Genomic DNA, 26663 nt, shown 5'->3' with positions numbered 1-26663 from the left:
ATATACGGATACAAATGTCTCAAATGTTACATAGGAATTTGTTTTTGGGGGGATATTTGACCCCGAAAGACTCCAGATTAGGATAAAAAAACACTACAATATTACGTTTGTAGAGATTTTTGCAACATAAAAGTGTTCCTATAAGCTATATAAAAACCCACGAATTAGAAGAAAACAGCAAAATTTTGGGTGTAATATTTGGACCTGAAGGACTCAATAAAAGTGCTCGCATGAACTGAAATACAACAGTAATTTTTTTGGCGAAATATTAGGTTTGTATGAAGAATGAAAAATTTAAAACGAATCCTCATAATCAGACGCATTTAGATGAGCTTCAATGACCTTAGTAAAATAATATTTTGCTTCTTAGTCCTTTTTCATATATCAAATCACAAAATGATCTGCAAAACAAATAGGTAAACACAAGGAAAAATACTATCACACATGTCCCTTAAATGCTATTCGAAGCAATATTATAGCGCGAATGTGGGTGGAGTATCTTTTAGATCGATTATTGACAATTCAATGTCTCTCTTTTTTTGAGTTTCATCCTTTTAATCAGTGGCATTCTGTTTTGCTTTAATAAAATAAGATTCTGCCTCTGCATATTTCTGCAGGCTATCATGCCCTGCACCGATATTATGCAACAGTGCACCGTATATTCGATATTTTGAAGCGTATGAACCGAACTGTTGATCAAGAACTCCAAGTCCGTTAGTAAATATTTTTATACTTTTCCTGTATTCACCCGCAAGTTTATAGTTAGACCCTATGACAATCGCGCACCAAACCTGTTTCACCACTTTATTCACTGGATCCGCGTTTTCTATTGCGCGAATATCATCCAGCATTTCTGTCATGTATTCTATCCCGTAATCTATTCCTATAATTTTAGATCGACCACCAGCCTCTATCCTTGACTCTATGGCTTCATTCATCCTACGAATAGAAGTTCAATCTCATTCATTACATCATCGGGAAATGTTGCGCGGTACTTGTATATATCACTTGCTATACAAAGCAATATTATAGCGCGAATGTGAGCGGAATCCGAAATCAAGTCAATGGCAAAGGCTTCGACGTCTTCCGCGCTGGTCATCGATGGCGTCATCAAGATGTTTCTGACATTGCCAATAGCCTTTTCCGCTCCGTATCCTCTGCCAAGTTGTATAAAACACTCGACCATCATAAGTATTGTATCGAAATCCTGATGGTTTTGCAAGGTTGCCAGTTCTTCTAAGATCGGGAATGCCTCTTCATATTTAGACTCGTCAAATAGCTTGGAAGAATTTTCTGAAAAGGAAACTGGCTTCAAAAATAAATGACAAACGAAACTATCGAAAACCTAGCATATGTAGATTTGATTTTTTCGGTTTTCAGTTGTTTAATGTCCATCATAAACTAGTTATATTTCGAGTAAACGAACATAATAACTGTAAAATGATGGTAAGTTTTCTCACTTTTTAACAGCACATTAATGTGTAAAATGCGAAGTAAATGTAACTAATTATAGCATTTCATGTCAACAGTAGCGCGTTAGGGTTTCCGTTTTGTGGCTGCAAGTTAAAGAACGTTAACCTTTTATATCTGCTTACATTGGGCGGTCAGGCTAATCTCGACATTATTCAGAAATTGTAATCCGTGGTAGAACAGGAGGGATTTGGCTTTTTCAATCCCAATAGCTTTATGCAGTAAGATTTTGAAGTCATTTATTTATTATTATTCATACACCATTTTCACAGTTTTCGTTCCGAAAAAAGGGCCTGTACATGTAACTACGAATCGGAATCTTTTCAAGTAAGCTTTGCGTTTATTACACTCTGTGGGCTTGGGAACCCAAAATGAATAACTTTGATGTCAACAGTTAATAAGTGCTGTACTTACTTCGCAGTGTTGAAATCTTCAGAGGGTTATATCTAGAGATCAGGGCTGGGGAGCCGGAGCTGGAGTCGGAGCCTGGAGCCATGGAGCCGTTACATTTTGATGGAGCCGGAGTCGGAGTTGGAGCCAAGCTTTTCATAACAGATGGAGCCGGAGCTACCAAAAATTTAGTGGCTCCAGGCTCCAGCTGCTAAATATCTCATTTTTTGTTTTTCAAATTTATAATTTTTTTCTGATAGCGCTACAAATGATAAAATCTTTTCTTTTCAGCCTATAATTCATTTTAAAAATTTTAGTTCCTAATATCGCTTTTATCAAAATTTTGATTCTCATTTCCACTAAGCTGCAATTTTTCATGATTGCGTTCAAGCTCAAAAACCCTAATGGCCAGGGATTTTCGAAGAAGTGATTTTGGAATTTCCATGTAACATATTATGATTTTTTCGTGCCGTTGAATATCCAATCCATTTCAAATGTCTTCAATTCTGTTCAACGTATCTCGAGATTGAGTCGTTTTACGACAAAAGAAAGGTTTAGCTACTCCAAAATGCACCGCAGCAGTCACCTATCATAAAAATGTATGGCAAAGTGCCCCATTACGGTATATCTTGTTTTGATCCATAACATAGCATGTTCTGGAGAAAAGTCTCATCAATTTCCGTTGTTATTTTTTGAATATATAAAAAGTATATCGCGAGTAAGATTGATTGCGTTTAGATTTATTTTAGTGACTGTATAATTTTCAAAGTCAACCGGTAAATAACATGTCGTAGGCAAAAAAAATAATGAGATTAACAAGGCATTTTTTTTAGCTGTTGGGAGTCTCCTAGAACAAAGTTTATAGTGTTTTCCGTTTCATTTTAGTATCTTATAATAACTCACCATATTTGTGAGAAAACGAGTTATTACATAATCATCGGTGATGAAATTCTAAGATAAATAAAGAAGTCTATACGCAAACCAAATTTTCCTGATTAAAAAGCGACATTAGAAAATACTAAAAATAAAACAGAAAACACCATAAGTTTTGCTTTAGAATGGCCCACGACAGATTTTATTTGGCCGCATGATTGCCAGTTATGTTGAACACAATTAAATTAAAATAAAAAGACAGTTATTATGGGTTAAATATTATGTGGTAGAAAAAGTCATTATGAGCTATTTTACCGAATGCGCAAACGCTGCGACCATTCCAGAAGCCGATTTTCCTTCCCGTCTTATTGTGGGGTTATATGTAAAACCCTTATATGCGGGGTAGACCGATTCGCCCGGAAATACAGCATATAATAACTCTCAGTGGATTCACAAGTTACATGCAGGAACAAAAAGGAATTATCATGACACCAACTTGAAGGGTGTTTACAGCCTAAATAACATGCCACACTTAGAAAACAATTACCAAAATGCGTTATTGGGCTGCACTACTGATAATGGCTATGGAGCCGGAGCTGGAGCCAGCTCCGGCATAAAAAAATGAAGCTCCGGAGCCGGAGTTGGAGCTAAAGATTGAATACACTGCGACTCCGGAGCTGGAGCCGGAGCCATCATGATTTCGAACCAGCTCCCCAGCCCTGCTAGAGATGTACCGATACCACTTTTGTCGTCGATACCGATACCAGCTAAAAACGCCGATACCGATACTACAAAAAGGCCGATATTCCGATACCGATACTATGTGATTATTACTTAATTAGGAATGCTGTGTAGGGCAGACGGGTAAAACAATGGTCTTTGAGCGTTGTTCATAGTACATATTATTTCAGATCGAAAAAAAAGATATATCACATAATATGAAATTAATGTATGGTGTTTGTTTAACTGATTAAGATACATTGTACAGTAACGCTAGTAATCTCGGTGTTCAATTAGAAAACTCATAAGCCGGGATGTCAAATTTGAATTTAATGTTAATATCGCGACCTTCGAATATCGTTATTCGTGTTTAAAAGAATATCGAATATCACCCACACATTCTAGCGCCGCCGTCCTACGTTCAAATTAAAAGCATTTTACAAATATTTTATTTTGTGGCTAATCATAATCGTCGACGCAATAAGTCAAAGCCAACATGAAAGAATATCAATCAGCACCGACAAAAAGAAGGCCTACCTATAATCGTCGAGGATGTTTTTTTACTTTACTATTTTATAATATTTTACAATTGCTATCATATATTTTGATACAGTCTAGGGCTAGGCGGTCATGTCAATATATCTTTAAAGTAATTGTGTAGTTAAACAAAATTAAAATAATACCTGCGTAGAGGGAATTTAGTTTATCGATGTCGACGTGCTAAATCAGGGCTTCCCAAACTTTTGAGATCGCGGCCCCTTTTGATATATTAAAATTTTTCGCGGCCCTTGATTAAGTTAACCAAACAGTTCAAAATATGCATTTTTGATATTTTATTGACATAGCTAATTCCCAGTTTTTAGTAGGACTTAGTAGGATCGAACTTAGCATAAGGCATCATTTGTGCGCGCCAAATTATCAGGGTAAAGCTCATGGCGCACCTACACGAAAAATATGCTGCTTCAAAATAAAACACAATTAGTCATCGTTGATATGTGCTCTATGCTATTTGAAGCTGATCAAGGTTAACTTTTCTTTATTATCTCTGCCTAGTTTTTCTTTAAAATGCTAAAAAAAATAACTCATGTCCGATAAACTCGGTTCAGCAAATGAATAAACTACAGCCTACGAAATTGCAGCATGTATGATTTACTTCTTCTGTTACGTAGCAATAGATCCCTACGTACCAGAAAGTAAACAATATAGAACGGTACAATGAATTTGAATCATATACACACCATTTGCGATAATGCGGAACAATGAATTCATATACACATCATTTGCGATAATGCGGAACAATGAAACATTTAGAACAATTAAAATATGTGATATGTTTCCAGGCGCACTTAGCTTACTCGGGTCTTGCGATCAGAATATGCATTGTTATGCAAGCGCGATGATTTCCCCGAAAATATGACTAAGCCTAAATTTCAAAAATGGTTTTAATATAAGCGCTACCCTTAAAAATAACTTCATTGATAGCGCAATTTTTTTTACCTAGTCCAGTGGAAGTGCGTCGTTTCAATTTTGTGATGGTGTTATAATAAATAAGTTTATTTCTGAAAATTTGTTTCTGAACCACTGAGTCCTAGTCGATAGCGAGAAATCTTTTCTACTTTACTAATATATATCTAGCAGTTACTTTAAATGAAAACATTCTAATAAATAAGTAAATGGAAATCGATATTCATATTTTGTATATTAAAAAATCTCGTTATTCTCTACATTCCCCATAAATAAGATCTAGTGTTATTTTCGAAAGAAAATCGAAGACACTGTCTTATTTTCGGGGAAACACGGTATGAAGATGTATTAACTCGGAATCGTAAAATGTTTGTTTCACACAGTTTTTAATATTTGTGTTTCGAATCAAGAGACTGAAAAAGTACAATAAATATAGTACTTCGTGCAAATTTGGTGTTCTTTTTGCGGCCCATAGAATTCGTTTCGCGGCCCCTAGTTTGGGAAGCCCTGTGCTAAATGACACTCGTACATGACGACGAACAAAAATTTACTCTCATCGTTTCGTTAACGTGAAGTGGTATTTTATGCAATGTAAAATGTTCTTATAATATCGATCCAATTGCGACCGTAATCCCCCTACAAGTACGCTGATGACAACAGGCGATATAACTAACCTCTCTTTTCAATTGCGCCACTTTGGTGAGCTTCGGGATTTCTCGGCGACAAATTCAAGGCGTTGACACCTTCAGCGATATTCTCTGGTGGAACGTTGTCAGCATCCTGTCCGACATTCGAGGCACCCTGTTATTGAGCTGGCTGTGGAATTATTATATGCTCAATATGAGCCGCACCAATCTCAGTTGTCCTTCTTGTTCTAAATAATAAATAAGACATAGATAGGACGCTTGTAAAACTAAGAGCCTCAATGTCATAATATAGGTTGGAAGCAGAGAGGCATTAACCCATGTCACCCCTTTTCCTTTCGCAAGAACTCAATCAAGTAACCAATTTACTGAACAATTTCACTTTGATTCTGCGCACTATATATATTAATGTTATCTACAGTTTGCTGTTGGTTTTGCTGTCCGCCCTCAGCCATGTCACTGGATCACAATAACTCACTCAAGGTTTCAGCTTTCTAAATCCAAAGTATGAACAAAACTATTCCATAACACTAGTGTACGGCGAGACTATATTTAACGGGCCTTACGACTTCAGATACGCTCTAACACCTTGCACACGTTGGCAGATTTGAATTTTATCGAGAGCAAACAGTAGGAAAAAAACAAATATTGAGTGAGGTTCATTCAACCGGAACCAAATTAAATACGTCAAAGCACATCGGAATAAGAGTAGATCGGTGATGTCGGTTCCGAATTGTTTCCGGGTAAGTTTAATGAGCCCGGGTACAGACGGCACAACTGCAGCGATTTTTACCAAATAGTTCAAACGCTCATGCCAGTCGGCTTGAGCAAGACGTACACATAGTTCCCAATAGCAGGTAACTTGAGCCGATTACGCATACTCTGAATTTTGGGGACGAAATATGTGTTTTTTGTAAAATATTTAAGCCGACACTTTGTATAAGTTAGAAAAATGAGAATAAGTATATATTACTCGATAAGTTTCTGCTGTATAAACTTATATTGGTCTTTTGTCAAATAGAAGACCAAAATTTTTTTGATACTCCCGTAGTATCTGAACCAAGATGTCGAACACCGGAACGTAGTATGTGTACCGGATTAGGGTTGAGCCATAATTCCAGGTACAAATACTACGGGAATCACTTGGCTAGTCCGCGAACTCGTAATAGAACTAAAATAAGGAAAATTGGATTAAAATTATGGACCAACCTAGCCTGGTACACATACTACGTACCGATGTCTGCCAGCTTGGTTCACATACTACGGGAGCACCGTTTTTTTTTTGCAACCTTTCCCAAACCGACTCTTGGTTCAAGTTTACACGAGAATAATTAAATCCTAATTTTATAATAATAATTTTAAACTCATTGCGATAAGTTTGGCTGATATGAGTTCCAGTTTGGCTTCTGAAGATTCTATTTCATGTGAGCGAAATATGAGATTTTTCGAGTTCCTCATCAACTGACGCTCGGGTCTGAATTTAACGATAATTATACCTTCCCCATACAAATATTTTTGAATTCGTTGTTATAGATTGTCGTTGTATGATCCTTTATTGGTTTGTTCAAGTACAATAGAGGGCTAGTCATGTTTTTTTTTACAAATTTATACCAAAGAGGACTTATGGCAGGTTTAAAAAATGGATTTAAATTTTAAATTATTTGTGCGGTATTTATAATACAACTATGACCAATAAGTCATACAAAAATGAAAAAAAAATATAGTCATAGACATTATAAATCATAAGGATCATTTCAAAATGGCGATAGCCTTTTTTCATGTTACTGACCCGTCAATAATGTTTTGACCTGTTTTCTTTGATTCTGCACATCTAGAGGCCATGATAGGATACTTTAAATATATATTATAACAGTTAATGAAATGAAAGGCGGGGCAATACTGGGGAGCGTACTGAATAAACTAGTAAAAAATGATGGTTGGCGAAAACAGGATATTAACGAAAACTATTTTATAGGGCCTCAAGAATAGGAATTTAGTATTGCTATTGGGTGAGTAGTAGTGATCGTGGGTATTTTACAGTATGTTTAAACTAGATGACAATGGTGTGTTGAAACTTGAAGGCGAACTTTCTGATGCATTCGGCGTATGTCAAATGTGTTCTATCCATCTAAGGAAAATTCAAGATTCATAAACTGAATATGACAGGGTCTTATTTTTGGAGGATGTTTCTTATTTTCATTTATCAAAAACAAACAACAAAGCAGAGAATGGCGAGATTTTCAAACATACAAAATATAAAAACGATATCCATCTACTTATAACTAAAACGTTTTTATATAAAAAAAAATCGCTTTATCGACTAGGTCAGCGGTTCCCAAATTTTTTGTTCGTGCGGCGCCAAATTATCAGGGAAAAAACTCACGACGCACTTATACGATGCTGATTTTAAATAAAATTCAATTTTGTTATCGTTATTGTGTGCTTTTTGCATTTTCAAAGTTTGTAAACATGTAGGCCTAGGGAATAAAGGCAACTCTTCGTCTTCATATCTGCCTGATTTTACTTTGAAATCCAGAATAAATCACTAAGGTTCTTTAAACTCGGTTCAGCAGATAAATAAACTGCACCTCGCCAAATTGCCACTATCTCTTAATTCATATACGCAGCATTCAGAAAATAAGAAACGATAAAACATTTATAATAAATACAAAATGTAACATATTCAATCTTATTTTTGTTATGTTTTACACAATTCTCTTAATTTTCGTGGCGCCCTCAGCAACTTGGTGGTAGCGCACCCTTTGAAAACCGCTGGACTAGGTCTTTTATTAAAGGGAAAGAAGGCCGGTATTGAATCATTTTTAATATTCAGGCTAGGCCTTATACCCGGGTAAACATGGTGATAACTCCGATCACTCGAGTAAGAAATTTAAACAAGAAGAAATATGTCTGAAATAATTTTAAATTGTCCTTTTTTGCTACAGCTTGGTTTACTTCACATTCAAATGAATTTATACGTCAATTTCAGTTTGTCCGGAGTTTACTTGACCTTGGCTACCACAGACCATATGCAGATGACAATAACTTTTTACTAAGTAAGCAAAACTAGAATTCTGATCTGAACGTACTTCCTGGCAATAGTTAATTAAAGAAATCCCGTAAAAGTTTATTTCTCGTCCTGATCATAACTTGAAGTCTTGTGCCGATCAGCGTTCACTCGCGCCTTCTATATCACCGTATGTCTTTATTGCCTCGATAAATAAAGAATTCATGGCATTTTACTGGTCGTTCTAGTTGGCAATATGAATGAGTCTGCTAGGATAGGATTGTTATATTTACCCAAGGAAAAGAGGAAAGCCAATAAGCCGACATGATATGGCGAACCAATGTCTGTCGTCCTATTATCAGTTCATGTCTGATATGGGAATAGTTGGCCAGTTATTTGCATCAGTTGCATGGGTTTTATGTCGGAGAAAGCCATAACCATCCGGCGGCTACGTGAACCACTCTACGACGGCAAAAAGTTCAGCAATCGTCCCGCGTACGGGGCGCTCTATAAGTATGTGTACCAACTTTTACATCAAGTTGTGTAAAGGGATGAAACCTATCGACAGGAGATATTTCACTTGGTGCTACCGAAGTATGTGCACCAAGATGACGCACAACCTGAACGCAGTATGCGTGCCAGGGTAGGGTTATCAGGTTGTGCGCCATCTTGGTTCACATACTTATGGAGCGCCCTTCACGTGCCTAACACGCACAGTACCCGAACTCGTAATAAAATAAGAAAAATTGAAATTAAATCCTAAAGCCTAACCCTAACCTGGTACACATACTACGAAGTACCTCCATAGGATATGAACTAGCGCAGGGTAATCAGAGGTGTGTCGACAAGCGTATTCCTAGACTTGAGCACAATGTGCCAACCACCGTCCATTTCCGTAAAACCACATTTCGCTCATCAATCCGTCCCAACAAACTACCAGACCGCCTCGCAATAGGTTTTCGGATCGAAAATATCAAGACGGCATTCATAGCATTGAACATTATTATGCAATAACCAATGTATTGTTGTGTCACAATTACAGCTGATCTACGAATAATCTAGAAAGTACGTTGCAATCCTAGTGATTAGTGATAAAAAGATCGTTTCTGATATACGATTTTTTGAAGCTTTGCTATGTATTGTTATTGGAACATTAGTTGTGTTTCAAATATAAACATATTTTACCAAATCGCATTACAATAATAAAAATATAAATTCGCTTCTACCCCATGGTGAATATACCTGGCAACCACAAATTCCATGCAATCGATATTGTCAAGTCTGGCAGAGACACAGAGAGTGTTGATAATCTGCGTTTTAAATTATGATTTGGATACTGGCCAGAATGATTCGTTTGATTGCCCCGGATATATTACAGATCTTCATTGCCAGCTCGAAGAAAGGCAGGTAAGGTGTTTTCAAATTTCTGATGTGTGTCCTGCCTTACCGGTACCCGAATTTTCCAGTAGTCTACTATAGTAACATCGGCTCGGTTGGGAATAATAAGGCAAAATCTAAAATAAGATTTAAGGCATACAAATAGATGCGCCGCTTTTATTCTAAACAACGTCCATAAAGAACAAAAGCAAGCACGAATAATGAAACCAATGTAGAATATATAACATATATATATACAAACACTCGGTATACAGTACCGATTGGTTGGACGCAAATTCATTTTGTTTGTTTACTATCGCACCGCTTTCATTATCTTTGGTTTGAGTGCAGTAGATACCTGCGCTCATAATTGAATTATCAGATATCGTACATCAGTGGTTACTGCTCACGAATCCTCCTGCAGGAATTATAACGCAAATTGTATGTTTGTACCCAAGTATTTGCGCCCGAATTATATTCGACTTTTTGTGGCATTTACTTCAACTTGCTGTTGTTGTTTAGAATAAATGGGGCGCATCTATCAGCATGCATTGATTCCTTCAGGATATTAAACCATTTTTTTTTTATTTATTTCATTTTTTAATATTTTGACATATTTACCAAAAACAGTAGGTAAGTTTGAAAATATAAACATATTTCACAAATCACATTACGAATGTATGAAATTTGCTGCTACTTCACTGTGAATACCTGGTAACCATAAATTTGATGTCTTGCGATTTTGTAATGTATGACAGCGAGTTGCTGTACAGTAAACGGAGTGTCGATGACGCGCATTTTACCCTGTTGTTTCATGGATATTGAAGGGTATTTTGTTTCATTGCATATATTACCAATCTTCATTGCCAGCTCGAAGAAAGTCAGGTAAGGTATTTTTTTATTTCTGAGGTGTGTCCTGGCCTATCGGTACCTAAATTTAAATTTTCAGCGCATTCATAACGCGAACTGGATAATTACTAATTTTAGCGTTGGTGGGGGGTGTTTCTTGGCGATTGCCTTGTAAAAAAGATCCGCGCACCAAAATTCTGAGCGCAATTAGCTAATGATCTGCCAAACTCTAACCAAAGATAATGAAAGCGGTGCAAAATTTACCAACAACTGAGTCTGACTAATCGGAAGTTTGTATTAAAATGTTAACTTGGCATTTTCCGCAATAAAATCCCTTACTAGATAAATATCAAGGGCGCATTACCGCCGTCGTAGATAGTTCAGTTTGTGCTACAAAGTATTTCATAACGATTGGCCTAAGATTATCTGCAGATACAATTTTAATATTTATTATAGGAAAAAGGAAAGCCACGTACGTGGTGGACCACAGCCGATAGTCTGAGGTCCGTATCCCGGATACGTTTGCTGCTTATTCTCAATCATGAGCTTCAAACTATTTTAGCGATGCTAAGATGTATAATCCCAATCTCAACAAATTCCTTGAGCTATTTTTAGCTTAACATCAAAATTTGGCTTTAGTCTGGTGGCAGCAACAGGCGGGCCAGTTGGGACTACCCAACGGGGCAGATTTCGCCCTCGGACCGTGGTTTTCCCATGTCTGCTATAGGTATAGGTATAATATGGAAAATAATGTAATATCCATATGGCATATAAAAGTGTTCCCAAATTGAAATAAAACGGTAAAATTTGGAGTTGGGATATCAGGCTTATATTTATCGAAAGAAATTCAAAAAAACTAACGTAACATTTTTCTTGGAACTTAGTGTTCTTATATGTCAGATAAAAGTGTTCCCATGAAAAAAATGAAAAGTTTTGGGAAAATATTTAGTCCAGAATGACACGATAAATATTAAAGTATTAGACTTTCTTAGTATGAAAGTGTCATATAAAAGTGTTCCCACTATTGAAACAAAAATATTTGGAGGGAATATTGCTCCCAGTAGGACTCACGAAAAACTCAAAAGACTAAAGTTAATTAAATGCAAAAACAAAAGTAAATCACTGGAATCACGAAAATAACCAAATGGGGATAAAATACAATGAAAATAAACTCAATTTACTCGATCAGAAATATTCACGAAACGAAGTTCACTTTATTGTAATTGTCATCTTGATGCATCTCCCATATGGCACAAAAAGTGTTACCATGGATTAAAGTAAAACAGTAAAGTAAATTCTCTAGTCTAGGCCATGGGACAAGAAAAGAGAAAAAAATATAAGTAATAGCTTTTTAGATGAATCTCCAATATAAAGGTGTTCCCATGCGCCATTGAAAGCAAATATTTGAAAACAAGGGATAAAAGAAATATCTTTTATCGTATGAAAGTGTTTCCTTTAATTACAATAATACACTCAAATTTTGAGTGAAATGACAGACTGGGAAGTCTACCGAAATAAAAATTATAACCTTATTTCATATAAAAGTGTTCCTACATGCTGTATGAAAGCGTTCCCAAGGATGGAATATTTAGCATTTGAAGGGCTATAAATTTATCTAAAGAAATTAAAAAAACATTTTTTTTTGAAATTTTTCCGTATTTCAGTGTTCCCATAAAATAAGACAGTAAAATTTTGGAAAGAATATGCCCCGAAGGACTTAAAAATAATATTAAAGTATCAGACTTCCTTAATATAAATGTGTTCCCATATGTCATATAAAAGTGTTCCCATTACTCAAATAAAACAATGAAATTTGGAGAGAAAATTGCTTCCTGTGGGAATCCTGTGGAAAAATTTGAAAAACTTCAAGTTCATTGCATGCACAAACAAAACTAAATCACTCGAATCACGAAAATAATCAAATGGGGATGAAATACAATAAAAATAAAATCAATTTACTCAATTAGAAATATATGCAATATTCACAAAACCAAGTTTACTTCATTGAGTAAATCTGTTACAAAAATATAGTTCCACAATCCTTAACAAGGGAGCAATGCTCAAATATATGGATACAAAGGTCGAATGTGCCATATACAGGTGTTTCCCACGAATTAAAATTAAACAAAGAATTTTGGGGTGAAATATTTGACCCCGAAAAACTTATAAAAGTATAACAACTTCTCAATATAAAAGTGTTGCCATATGTCATATGAATAGTGTTCGTACAATTTGAAAAAACAGGAACAGGTCGGGTGGAATTTCGTTCCCCGTGGGACGCCGAAAAATATGGAAGTAATAGCTTTTTAGAAACCTTTCACATATGAAAGTGTTCTCATAAACCAAAATAGAACAGTAAGTAAACGAGATAGCGATCTGAGACCGCCGACCTATCGATCTAGCGACTTGTATCTTTCGCTCTGACTCAATAGTGCGACCGCGCGTCTCATCACTAATTAATTATTAACTCGCTAATTATATGACATAATTCACCCAAAATCAATAGGCTTCTGGTCCGAGATATGATGAATGTACATGCAAAACTTGAAGCAGATTCAACCTTGCTTTCGTGAGATATCGCGTGTATCTAACAGACAGACAAATACCTATCAACATACTTACCGATCAAATTCGATAAGTAAATAAGTACAATTTCGAATTATTAAAAAGGAACAAGAGACTTTTCGATAACAATAACCTTAAGCTGATGCCTCACCACTCGGGGTTAGTGAACATACATACGATATTTTTACCAGGTTTGGACAGATTACAAATATACAAATAGAATTCTATAATCACGCGTCATGTTCGGCTCGTATTACTCAGTTCAGTTGCTAAAAACTGAAAAGTAAAGCACTCTAAGGATAAAGTGTTTTCTAACGGTTTGTGATACAATTTCACGGAAAATAAGGAAAAATTAAAATCTTAGTCAAAAATTGTAAAATACATGAACAGATCAGACCGTAAAATTATGGAGCGAGTTCAATTTTAAAAGATTAAACAAATTAATCAAAATTTGCAAGTAATTGTGTTCAGTTCTCAATTCCCAACATGATCAAGTATGATCCATTGTTGATTACATTCTGAAATGCTGCTTTATCTATGAACCATGCTTGCTCAGTCGCTTATAAGACATGCAATTGAAACAAGATATTAAGAATATCAAGGCATATACATATATCACTGGTCTACACAAGTAAAACAGCCGAATATTTTTTACAGTGAGGCACGCAATTACACAATTGTAACCAAATGTAAATATATAATTTGAGACATTTTGGTAAATTACCAATTGTTGTTAAGCTAAATCCGATTAGAATGAAACAACATAATAATTTAGAGTCGACCGATTAAAATCGATAAGTAACAACTTCACTCAAATATAGAAATACAGATAAATTTTTATTTGTTCGAAATGTTTGTTGGACAGAAAAACAAAGTTCAGTTGTTTAGATATTATTCGGAGAAATAAATGAATATTAAATTTTTGTGAAACTACAAAAGTTGAGTGGGCAATGCCGAGCTGGAAAAATTCTTCCCTAACTATATTTGGCTCCCTATCTAGCAATGGATGATTTTATAAAGCCTTGTAATAGTGGTGATATAACTGCCTTATTAAACCAGAACATATAGTTGTATTTATGAGTATGTACCTAGGAATACGAGACGCCCAAAAGCAGGCTCCCAAGCTAATACGCTTACCGCATGAAACGGTAGCACCGATCGTGGTTGGCGACATCGTGCCCTGTCTGCGATGTGGAACGTTTATTTTGGTTACACGCCGCTTCAACTTTGTGGGACGAATGATAGCATTGTTGTTGATATTGTGGACACTTGTCGAGTAAAATATTGAACATTCGGAAGATCGTTAAGTCGGCGGTCTTCGATCGCTATTTAGTTTAATGTTATTACATTGATGTTAGTACATTGATCAACCGACAGGGGTGCAATTAAAACGATGTCGAGCACGATACGAAAACGATGCCGACAGTTCAAAATTATCAGAATGGATTTTACTGTAAATGGAAGTTCATGATGTAACGGGCAAAGAAAACTCTTTCCAAGCATTTTTAACTATAGATCCCAAACCCTTCCGCTTAAAGTATGAGTAGCACTGATAGAAGTCTAAGGAGTCAGTACATATCATTTTAAAATTCAGTCCCCGAGAAGTGCATATTTCTACAGTAAGTCTCGCAATCCAGAAAACGACTGAAAATTTTAACCATCATCAAACAAAAATTTAAAGGGAAAAACAACAATCACCGACTATTAAGTATCACGTGGTGAAAAAATGAATCAAATTTGTAAGAAAAGTATATACATCAATTACAGTTGCTAGATATGGTGAGAAATGAGACTAATCTTGAATTCGAGTCAAAACGGGTTTCTAATATTGTTGTAGCTAGACGTAAAACTGGAGAAATACGTCTGTGCGTTGACCTGAGTGGGGTTAACCGAGCGATTATTCCTGACCGTTACCCTACACCAGGGGTGGCCAACCTTTCACATACCATGCGCCACGTTTTAAACATAATGTTTCAGATGCGCCGTAAATCTCTTGTATTCCCACGCCTAATGTCCGCTTCTTGTTGAAATTATATAAATTTATAATACACACACATATATACACACGTATATGTAGTTTTTACAATTTACAACTTCACATGAATAGAAATTGAGCAAGGAAGTATAATAAACAAAACTGATCAATTTTGTTTAAGTACGGCCTTTATGAGACTTTTGCTGCTGTTTTACTTTCGCCAGTTTTTTTTATTCTTGGAGTTAATGTTCTTACTGAGAGGAGCAGTGCATTCTTCAAATTTAAATCTGTAAGTCTTGACCTCGCTTTGCTTTTAATTAGTTTCATGGCAGAAAATGTTTGTTCACATCTATATGTCGTTCCGAAACGACATATAAAACCCTGGGCAAATTTTCTCAGTTCTGGAAAATTTTCACGGGGTAACGATTGCCAGAACTTAATAAAGCTGTTTTTAACAACAAAGAGAAAAAGGTACGATTAGGAAGTAAAGTTAGGCGTAATATTGTGACAACAGGCGTTTAGTATCAATATCTAATCTACTCTACCCTCGATTCTAATTAGCCTTTGCTAATCAGCTGTTTGGCCTAGCGTCGCGTGATTTTACTCCAGGCTTCTTCGAGATTAGTACTTGCGTCACAGCAAGCAATTTTACGCTTCGCTTTTGTTGACAACGGTCATTTGAAGTTTGGATGAAAAATGTGGTATTTAGGGGTGATTTTCAGCATGTTGTGTGTTGATTTATAATAAATTTTTTAGGCTTGGGCAATTCAACTGGTTGGTCAATGGTTATTGGGAGATATTTGGGAAGTCTGGGCAATGGAAAATCCATGTTTCAAGCTGATAAATGACGATTTTCTATTTTTCCAGAAGTTCTGAACTTTTTACTTCAGTAGGGATAAAATAGTAAATTTCACTAATTTTTGCTAAAAGTCTAGAATGAATGTCATAAAGTCCGTCCAAAAGCTAACGTCGATAATAGCCTGTTGTTTCTAATTCCAACAAGCCGTAAGTGGGCGACGTGGAGTAAGGAGAATAGATTTTAGGTACAATCAAAAGTCACCATGTAAATCGCAAAAAAACGGCTTGGCGTGGAGAAGCCAAGTACAATTAACAATTTTGGCATGAAAAGAGTTAAAGATGCAATGCGCCACCTCTAACCATACAATACGCCACGTTTGGCGCATGCGCCATAGGTTGGCCACCCCTGCCCTACACCCACAATTGAAGACTTATGCGCGGAATTCAATGAGTCCAAGAGTTTATCGAAGTTGGATCTTCGCAGATGTTACTTGCAAATACAGCTGGAACCGCTGGAAGAAGGTAGTAGGCATTTAACTACTTTTATAACGCATGAAGGTTTATTTCAGTATCGAAGAGTTCCTTATGGACTAGCCTCAGCACCAGGATGTTGTCAAAAGGTAATTTCAGACATTTTAACAAATATTCCTAATTGTATTAACATTTTGGACGACATAGCTATTCATGGAAAAGACATGACTGAGCATGATCGTATTCTTAACAAAGTATTGCAGAATTTACAAAATTGTAATGTAGCTTTAAATCTGAGTAAATGTTCTTTTCGTCAGAATGAAATTGAATTCATGGGACATAAAATTAGTGGTGATGGAGTAAAACCGTTAATATCCAATGTGAAGGCAATTTTGAATTTACCGATTCCTAAATCTACTAAAGAGGTTGCTTCATTTCTTGGAAGTGCAAATTTTTATTTAAAATTTGGGCCTAACTATGCAGATATTACAGAGCCACTAAGAAAGCTATTGAGATCTGATGCAGAATCTAAATGGACGTTCAATGAACAGAAGAGTTTTGATGAACTAAAACGAAGATTGGTAAGCGCACTAACTTTGTCATATTTTCATCCAGATGCCCAAACATTTGTTTCTGTTGATGCCTCAAGCGTAGCTCTTGGAGCAATTTTATCACAAGTTGTACCGAAAGGTGGCCGAGAGAAACCAGTAGCCTTTGCTTTGAGAACTTTGTCAGCGACTGAACGAAAATACTCAACAGGTGAACGCGAAGCATTAGCATGTATCTTTTCTGTTGAACACTGGCATGTATATCTATATGGTCGTAAATTTACCCTGAGAACTGATCATACGTCACTAACTACGCTAATGCAAACGACTGGTTTAGGACATAAACCATTACGTTTACATAGATGGGCAGACCGATTATTACAATATAACTTTGATGTAAAATATATTTCCGGAAAGAATAACCAAGTTGCAGATATGTTGAGCAGATTTGTACAAAATGATCCTAAAGAGTCGATCGAAGAAGATGAACTTGACGTCTTACAAGTATCATTAAGTTCCTTGGTTAATGCAGACAAATTGAAAGAAGAAACAGAAATTGATGAACATTTTGTTGAATTACGCAGATTTATACGCGAAGGCTGGCCTATAAATGTGAGTGAAGATTTTTTGAAAATTCGTAATGTTCGTAGCAAATTATCAACCTGGAATGAATATTGTATTTCAAGAGGTACTAGAGCAGCAATACCAGAATCATTAAAAAGTTCAGTTTTGAATATGGCACATGATGGTCATTCAGGTATTGTTTGGTGGCGTGGTATTGACAAAAATATCGAAGAATATGTGAAAAATTGTGAATCTTGTTTGTTATCAGAAAAATCGGTAGAATTTTTCAAACCTCCGTTTAAACCAGGGGTGGCCAACCTATGGCGCATGCGCCAAACGTGGCGCATTGCATGATTAGAGGTGGCGCATTGCATCTTTAACCCTTCCATGCCAAAATTGTTAATTGCACTTGGCTTCTCCACGCCAAGCCGTTTTTTTGCGATTTACATGGTGACTTTTGATTGTACCCAAAATCTATTCTCCTTACTCCACGTCGCCCATTTACGGCTTGTTGGAATTAGAAACAACAGGCGATTATCGACGTTAGCTTTTGGACGGACTTTATGACATTCATTCTAGACTTTTAGCAAAAATTAGTAAAATTTACTATTTTTTCCCTACTGAAGTAAAAAATTTAGAACTTCTGGAAAAATAGAAAATCGTCATTTATCAGCTTGAAACATGGATTTTCCATTGCCCAGACTTCCCAAATACCTCCCAATAATCATTGAACAACCAGTTGAATTGCCCAAGCCTAAAAAATTTATTATAAATCAACCCACAACATGCTGAAAATGACCCCTAAATACCATCTTTTTCATCCAAACTTCAAATGACCGTTGTCAACGAAAGCAAAGCGTAAAATCGCTTGCGAAGAAGCCTGGAGTAAAATCACGCGACGCTGGGCCAAACAGCTTCTTAATCGTACTTTTTTCTCTTCGTTGTTAAAAACAGCTTTATTGCCTAATGCTCATAAGGCAGAATGCGTATTACTCCTACTTTAACGAAGGCTGTAGTTTTTACTTGAAGCATGGCGTCACAATGGTTCCCTGTTTCGTAATCAATCGTAATCTGTTTATCGTAAATTGCTCGAATTTTTGCGTAGATACGAGAATTTTCTTTGAGTTAACTATACATATACGTGTGTGTATTATAAATTTATATAATTTCAACAAGAAGCGGACATTAGGCGTGGGAATACAAAAGATTTACGGCGCATCTGAAACATTATGTTTAAAACGTGGCGCATGGTATGTGAAAGGTTGGCCACCCCTGGTTTAAACCTTTGTAATTTCCTGATGTATGGTGGCCCATCGTTGTCACGTGTAAAATTGAAAAAAAATTTGAAAATAAAAGTAAAATAAAGAAAAATATCGGTGAAAAAACATAAAAAAGTAAAAATAAAATGAAAAAAAAATAAAAATGAAAAAATAAAAACGAAATAAAAAAAAAGTAAAAAAAAAGAAAATAAAAAAAATAAAAAAAAATTTGAATAAAAATAAAATAAAAAGGTTGACAACGATGGTCCGCCTCGTGGCCCATCGTTGTCACGCGTTTTTATTTTGAGAAAATTTGCTGCTGCTTGGGACCAACGTTGTCAGGAAAAATCCTACGCGCACAAACGGTGTTCCCTGGGGTTCTAACTCACTTCGAATTTCCTTGAGCAATATTCAATATGAAAATGTTTTATAAATTCTCCATGCTACAAGTTCAATTACAAGTAATATATTTATAATAATGATAAGAGAAAATAGAATTGGATACGAAAATTCGGAAAATTTGTTTTTACGTGTAGAAGGTAATTGAATTGGAGAATGCTGCTTAACTGCTAGGTTGTCCGGACACACGTGCGATGCCGGTAACGTCTGACCAAAGGTGTTATAGTCGCTTTGCGCTTGACCGTATCGGTGAAACGAATGGGAGGTACGGATAGTCTAGTAGAATATAGACTACTGAAACACTCTCTGCGCCTGCCCCATACCGTACAGCCATAACATGCCGATCCAGACCAATGATCCATTCCTCGATTCACTATATTCTACAAGACTATCCGTATCTCCCATTCGTTTCATGAGTGATTGCATGGGTATCGTTACGGTCAGACGCAAAGCGACTATAACCCCTTTGGTCAGACGGTACCGGCATTGCACGAGTGTCCGGACAACTGAGCAGTTTAGCAGCATTCTCTAATTCAATTACCTTCTACACGTAAAAACAAATTTTCCGAATTTTCGTATTCAATTCTATATTCTTCTAACATTGTTATAAATACATTACTTCTGGTTGAACTTGTAATATGGAAAATTTATAAAACATTTTTATATTTAATTTATTGGATATTGCTCAAGAAAATCAGTGGTGAGTTAGAAACCCAGGAAGCACATTTGTGCGCGTAGGATTATGCCTGACAACGTTGGTACCAAGCAGCAGCAAATTTTCTCAAATTAAAAACGCGTGACAACGATGGGCCACGAGGCGGACCATCGTTGTCAACCTTTTTATTTTCTTTTTATTCGAGTTTTTTTTTTTTTTTCCAATTTTTTTTTTTTTGCATTTTTTATTTTGTTTTATTTTATTTTCGTTTTTATTTTTAATTTTTTTTTTTTTTTTTTTTTCATTTTTTTTTTTCAATTTTACGCGTGACAACGATGGGCCACCATACTGATGGTCCTTGGCAAGAGATAGAATTAGATATTTTTGGCGAAATTCAAATAGCTCCGCAGGGATATAAATTTTATTTGTGGTATACGACTTGTACTCAAAATGGCCTGAAATTGCAGCTACTGATACAGTGACTACTCAATCCTTGATAAACATTTTAAAAGATTTGTTTTCCAGATGGGGATATCCGAGAGTTTTAAATCACTGATAATGGGCCACAAATGACATCATACGAATTTGAAAACTATCTTCGCGATGTAGGTAACGTTTTAACAGGTGTATTAAAAGAAGTTTGAAAACACAAATTGCAGATGGGAAGACGTTCAACGAAGCTATACGAAGTATTTTAATTAATTATAGATCCTTGCCTCATTCTTTAAAAAATTTGTCTCCAGCCGAACTTATGATTGGGAGAAAGTTGATGCTTCCAATTGATTTTTTGAAACCACGAGAAGAAAGGGAGATTGATGATTTGAGTAAAAGGGTATTGCGAAAGCAAATGAAAACTAAGAATTATTATGATCGCAGATATAATTCACGAAAATCCCTTATACAACCAGGTGACTATGTTCGTGTCCGTAGACCTAGTCGATCTCACAAATTGAAATCTCGTCTTGCATACGATCCTTTACGTGTCATGAGCAGAAAAGGAGACACTTTTAAATTAGAAGATGGAACAATTTGGAATGCCTCCAGCTGTGTTCTATCGAACCTGAAGAATATTAAGAACAGAGGAGACTGCGATGAATGCGAACCTGAAAAGATGTTTCAGAATGTAGAAGAATCGGTTCTAGAAGGAATTCGACGATCTCCTGTTCGTACAAGACCTCAACGCAGTAGACGACGAACAACTTATTTGAATGACTATGTTCTTGATTGAGAAAGAGGGAAATGTTGTGTTGGTGAATTACCGCTATATGCTAATCGAGAGCTATGACGTCATTGTCAAGCACGTTGCGTTGCGGACATTCTTGAAGGACATTCGAATAGTGAAGCTGGCCTCGCTAACATGTCTCTCGCTGGATCTACTCTAATAGACTTTTCAGTTAATTTGTATAATTTTGCGTGCTTGCTTTATTTATGCATTATAAATAAACACTACATTTGGCGATGTGACCAGCGCAAATCAAAGAGTCCTACTTCATGCAGAAAGTATAGAAGATATTGTGCCAGATATGTTCATAATGTAAACAAAAACGTTAAAAACGAATATTGTCTCATGAGAACGAATGAATTTTTCAGTAAGATGATTTCCTCTGGAGATAAATTCAGCCCTGTCTTGGATAAATGAGCATATCCTATTCTAAACAGGCGATGAGCGTATTACGTCTGTATCCATTGTATTGAACAATAAGAAGCGACGCTATACATCGGATAAAATTTCCACGAGTATAATTGTTCGCGAAGCTATCAATTTCTACGAAACAACCGCCAGAGGTTGTCCTATTATCACGAGACATGAACAGCATTCCGAGTGGTACCTCGCAGCAAATGGTCAAATTTATTGACAATATGACAGGCTTTTCGAATAGTGCGACATTTTAGCGTAAATAGGTTGTTTCTATTTATTGCACTTACATTTGTATTAGACTATTTCAGATCAAACTGTCAGGAAGATCCGCGATTGAGAATGTTTTATTGCAGAAACTTTATCGAAATCATAAAAAACATCATTGCAGATTATACTGAATACATAAGCACAAACAGAGCAAGCTTAATTCAGGAACTTTTAACAAACCAAATATCAGTTGGTAGTCATTATAAGTTAGAGTGAGGAACAAATTCACAATTTTGCCTATAGACATAAGCGAAGGTAACTATTTTATAATTCGGCTTGTCGCTCAAATCGGGTTTGATAAGAAGTAAAAGTTGATTATTCAAATACGATGTTGGCATTACGTGAAAAATGCTTCGTTCCTCGTGTTGAAGTGGGTTTTATCTATATAGAAAAACAAGAGAGCTATGCTCAAATATATGGACACGTAGAGTCACATAATTTTGATGACGTCATAGCGAAAAAAAAAGTAATAGCCTTCTGGAGAAAATTTTTATCTTTAACCACTGAAAATTTCAAAGCAATTGGTCCAGTATTCGAAGAGAAAAGCGACTTTTTAAAAACGTGTCAAAGAACAAGAACAACATAATATTGAAACGATCGTTATGTCCACTACGTGTCCAAAAACGTGAAAAATATCTGCTTGGAAAGTGGTTAGTTTTATAGTTATTAAGATTCTAATTCGGGAACAAAATTTTTTTTTTACTTTCCAAAGTTTTACGACATTTTGATATTGGGTATCAGCCCAACCCTATTTTCTAATGTTTAATTTCGTCCTTCGAAATTCATAAAAGGTATCACACTTCCATCGTGTATAGCGTAGGTAGTTGTTACTTATCGATCTCGATCGGTAAGTATGTTGATAGGTATTTGTCTGTTTGACACTTTCGTATGTTACGCTATATCTTACTAAAGCGAGGTTTTGGATGAATTATGTCGTATAATTAGCGAGTTATTATTTAATTAGTGATGGGACACGCGGTGTCGCTATTGAGTCAGAGCAAAAGATACACGCCGCTAGATCGATAAGTCGGTGTGGTCTCCGATCGCTATCTAGTTTTCCCTTTAACGCTCGTTGCGTGCCGAGGCTGAGGTACCTTATCGGTCTGCACTCAATTCTTTAATTCCTTAGTTCCTGAAGTTGATTGACCGGGATCCAAAATTAGAAGCGGGAAGATATTCGCGGGCCGGGAGATGGGAACGCCCGGAAGGGGAAGATGCCGGTACGTATAATTAAGATACCGTTATAATAAAATTGTTACAAATATACGCGTGCTTAAACCGTGGCAAAGACGTAACAGTTGGCGGTATTCAAAACGCAAAAAGTATAAATATAGAATGTCAAACTATTTCTAATAAGTTCGGCCCTATTGAATAATTACGCGGGCCGAGGCTTGGAAACTAGTCTAATTGAAACTAGTAAAATCTTGTCTGTGTATAATCTTCTTCAATTGAAAACGACAACGATGAAATCAATATATAGATTCCAATAAAACAACAAAATAGCCTAACTTTTGACTGGAGTGTCACTTAATCCTCAAACCCCTCAAATTCAAACGTGGTCACGCGACAATCACCGACATGTCGCGTCAACTTTTCGTTAGATATCGATGCATAAGCTCACAGCCTCCAATTTATCCAACTTGTTTGGTTTACATCAAGTAAGGTAGTAAAACTCCGATTTCAGGAAGATGGAAGTCCCGTGAATCAGTTACTTGTTTTTCAGTACAAATTCATCAACGTAACATTGGTTTTATAAAATACTAAGCATGCCTTCTGAAAAACCGACAAGGAATAATCATGTTTCGACTTCGAATCCAGGCGGAGAGAGTTCAAGCGATTCGGAAAATTCATCTTCGCCAAATGCAGGTATAATTATATAAAACCCGTTTTCAATACTGGAACTTTAGCTTAGCGACTGTAGACTTTGCTCTTTCCAAAAAAGCTATGAATTTTTAAAAAAGGATTGTTGTTTCTAAGAAGAAGTTCTTCCCAGCAGACCCTGTTACTTTTAAATGGCTTTGTTTTGAATAATGAATAATTATAAAATCCGGTCTTCAATATTAGAATACTAGCTTTACCTTAGCGATTATGGCCTTTCAGAGACTTTTAAAGGTCTGTACTATTTTTTTGTCATTTATTTTAGTATTGAAAAGTGCCCCCTCTTCTACGAAAGTCTGTTACTTCTGAATTAGGTATGACAAGGTGGTCCAAGATCGCGAGGTTGGCGGGCCGCAAAAACTTTTGACGATGTCTCGCGGGACGCAGTCGGAGAGAGCCCAAAATTGAACAATACATCGCGAGTTTAACCATTTTACATATATTTAGAAATGAGAGAGTCATTCAAATTATTGTTTGAGAAGATATATAAAGCTTTTAGTTATTTTAAAATTGCTTTCCGAGGAAAAACCGTGGTATTTTCCGTATCTTTTCTCGTGCTTGGTTTTGTAATTTCGCTTCAAATTATATTCTTTCGTGACAAATATTACTTGTCACTGCGCGGTTTCTCACTGTTGTCACATGGCCAACGCTTAAAAAGAGAGCAGTGTTTTTACTAAAATAAAGGCACAAAACGTCTCTCCAAATGAGGAGTTACTTGACGCGAGCTTAAGGTACGAAGTTTGGATAAAAAGGGCGACCCATTTCATCGGCTTGGTTCTGTCTTCACAAGACAATACAGTCTCCTTGTACCAATATCGGGGCATCATTTCTATATTGGCACCTTCTTGACGTTTATACATACAACATTGAAATTCCGTGATTTTAACAAACATGAATCCCGACATCGGGAGTAGGAAAAGGACTATTTCCAGTTGGAATAGTTTAAAATTACTCAAAAATGGTCTGCTATTGATTTAGTGCACGCTAAAATTGTTGTGCGGGCCGCATGCGGCCCGCGGTTTAGACCACCCTGACTGGTATGAAAATATTAACTATTATACATTTTAATAAGGTCTGCCCTGTTTTGAAATAACCGCGCATTGCTTTCAAATGCTATGCCCCGTTTGGGCACTATATGGTGTCGTATATTTTATGGCAATTTTAAAATTGCGCATTGCGAAAAACTACATAACGAAACGCCCCAAAAACCTTTTTCACACTCCTATTCCTTTCCAAAAACGCTACATCTTTTCTTAATAAGTCCTTCCCTGCAGACCATGTATTTTTTGTCTCCTAGAGACCTAGACAATATACTTTTCTAAAAAAAATACAGAAAATCAACATTCGAGTTCTCACCAGACTCGAGATGGAAGAAGACCAAACCGGCCCAAAAATCCATCTGAAGGGCAAGCTTCTGATAATACACCCAGTTCAGGTATAATTACAAGTAACAATTAATAAATTAGTTGTACAATTAATTGATTAGTTATTTCTTAATCCAACCTTGGTTACTTAGCTCGTATATATATACAGAATTTTATTTTCTTCACGCAATAGTTAATTTTATCCCGTGATTATTGATATGGGTGGGAATCTTAATTAAGCAACAAATGTGGTACATCGCCCCAACTAACCACTTTGTATCGCTTTACAGATATCAACAGGCAAATAAACATCGGGAAGCAAACAAATATCGGGAAGCAAACAAACATCGGGAAGAAAACAAACATCGGGAGGCAAACAAACATCGGGAAGCAAACAAATATAGGGAAGCAAAAAAACATCGGAAAGCAAACAAACATCGGGAAGCAAACAAATATCAAAAACCAACAAAACAACACGGGCAACTTCTCCGCTGGAAATATGTCATTCGGCGGGACATTCCATCAAACTCAAAACGCGTCTACGACCAACGGTTTGTACTTGTGTTTATTCAAAAACACAGAATAAATAATACACGACGTACTTGGTGTGACTTAGTGATTAAGTAGTCTCGAACACTATCCACTGACACCTCAGTTGCGGGAATAACCCATATACAGCCCTCGACGTATCAGTCATACCTTAACATTAGATTTGGCGTTATGCTTTGAACAAACCTTTATAAAAACAATAAGCTTTCATAAACTATAATCTGTCCATATTTGGCATTTGTAGTCGCCTGTTCCAATGACGATTTCAGCCCCATTTTTAAACAAGAATCGCTTATGCGTTAATAAAAATCTGGGTTTAAATAGAATTCGAGATTTCTAAATGTTGAGTATAACTTGAATGCATACGAGTTGATATGATTAACTTCGTTATAATATCGAAATTTATTACAGTCAACGCATCTAAAAGGAAAAGAGGACGCGACGACTCTAGTGATGAGGACGGACCTCCGTCAAGCAAGAAATAAAATGCGACTGAGCTGGGCAATAGGAGAAATACAAATTTCCGAAAAAATATTTTTTTAACAAAATTTTTTAATCAATTGTCTACTAATATCACATTGGCCCCCTCTTAGGTTTCGTGGTGTCCCCTCCCATCAATCCGCCTCCCTCATATGGGTCAACCAGTATATATCATACATTTAGCGGTTTATGATGAGTTTTATTTGTGCCTTCGCAAAAAACCTTCCTCAAATTTCCAAATATGACAGACCACTTAACAAAGTTCTATATATTATACCCAAAATCTACCATAAAAAAATCAGTTGTTCACGACATTATTACCACAGCGGCCTGTTTAGTCGGGTATTTTCACTAATTGCCGATTGATTTGAACCTCTTCAGTTTTTATGATTCAAGATTTGTGCGTGTGTTTGAAAATAAACTATATATATTGTATATCTATCTGAATTTATTTTTTC

At 36.1% G+C, this 26663-nt stretch overlaps 1 protein-coding gene across 2 annotated transcripts; it reads left to right on the top strand.

The window, feature by feature from the left end:
* Nucleotides 1-9869: 9869 nt before the first annotated feature.
* LOC120327272 (uncharacterized) lies at nucleotides 9870-26286 on the top strand. 2 transcript variants are annotated; one of them, XM_039393726.2, is made up of 5 exons: nucleotides 9877-9975; nucleotides 23658-23800; nucleotides 25146-25247; nucleotides 25467-25727; nucleotides 26137-26286. In XM_039393726.2, exons 2-5 carry the CDS (start codon nucleotides 23701-23703, stop codon nucleotides 26208-26210), a joined length of 537 nt encoding a protein of 178 aa, XP_039249660.2. In that variant the 5' UTR covers nucleotides 9877-9975; nucleotides 23658-23700; the 3' UTR covers nucleotides 26211-26286. The 2 variants fall into 2 exon arrangements, with proteins under 2 accessions (XP_039249663.2, XP_039249660.2); XM_039393729.2 differs by lacking the exon at nucleotides 25146-25247 and having other exon boundaries at nucleotides 9870-9975.
* The last annotated feature ends 377 nt before the right edge of the window (nucleotides 26287-26663 follow it).

This window comes from Styela clava, chromosome 4 (genome assembly GCF_964204865.1).
Source record: "Styela clava chromosome 4, kaStyClav1.hap1.2, whole genome shotgun sequence".
NCBI lineage: Eukaryota > Metazoa > Chordata > Ascidiacea > Stolidobranchia > Styelidae > Styela > Styela clava.
This window is presented reverse-complemented; position numbering and strand designations above follow the sequence as displayed.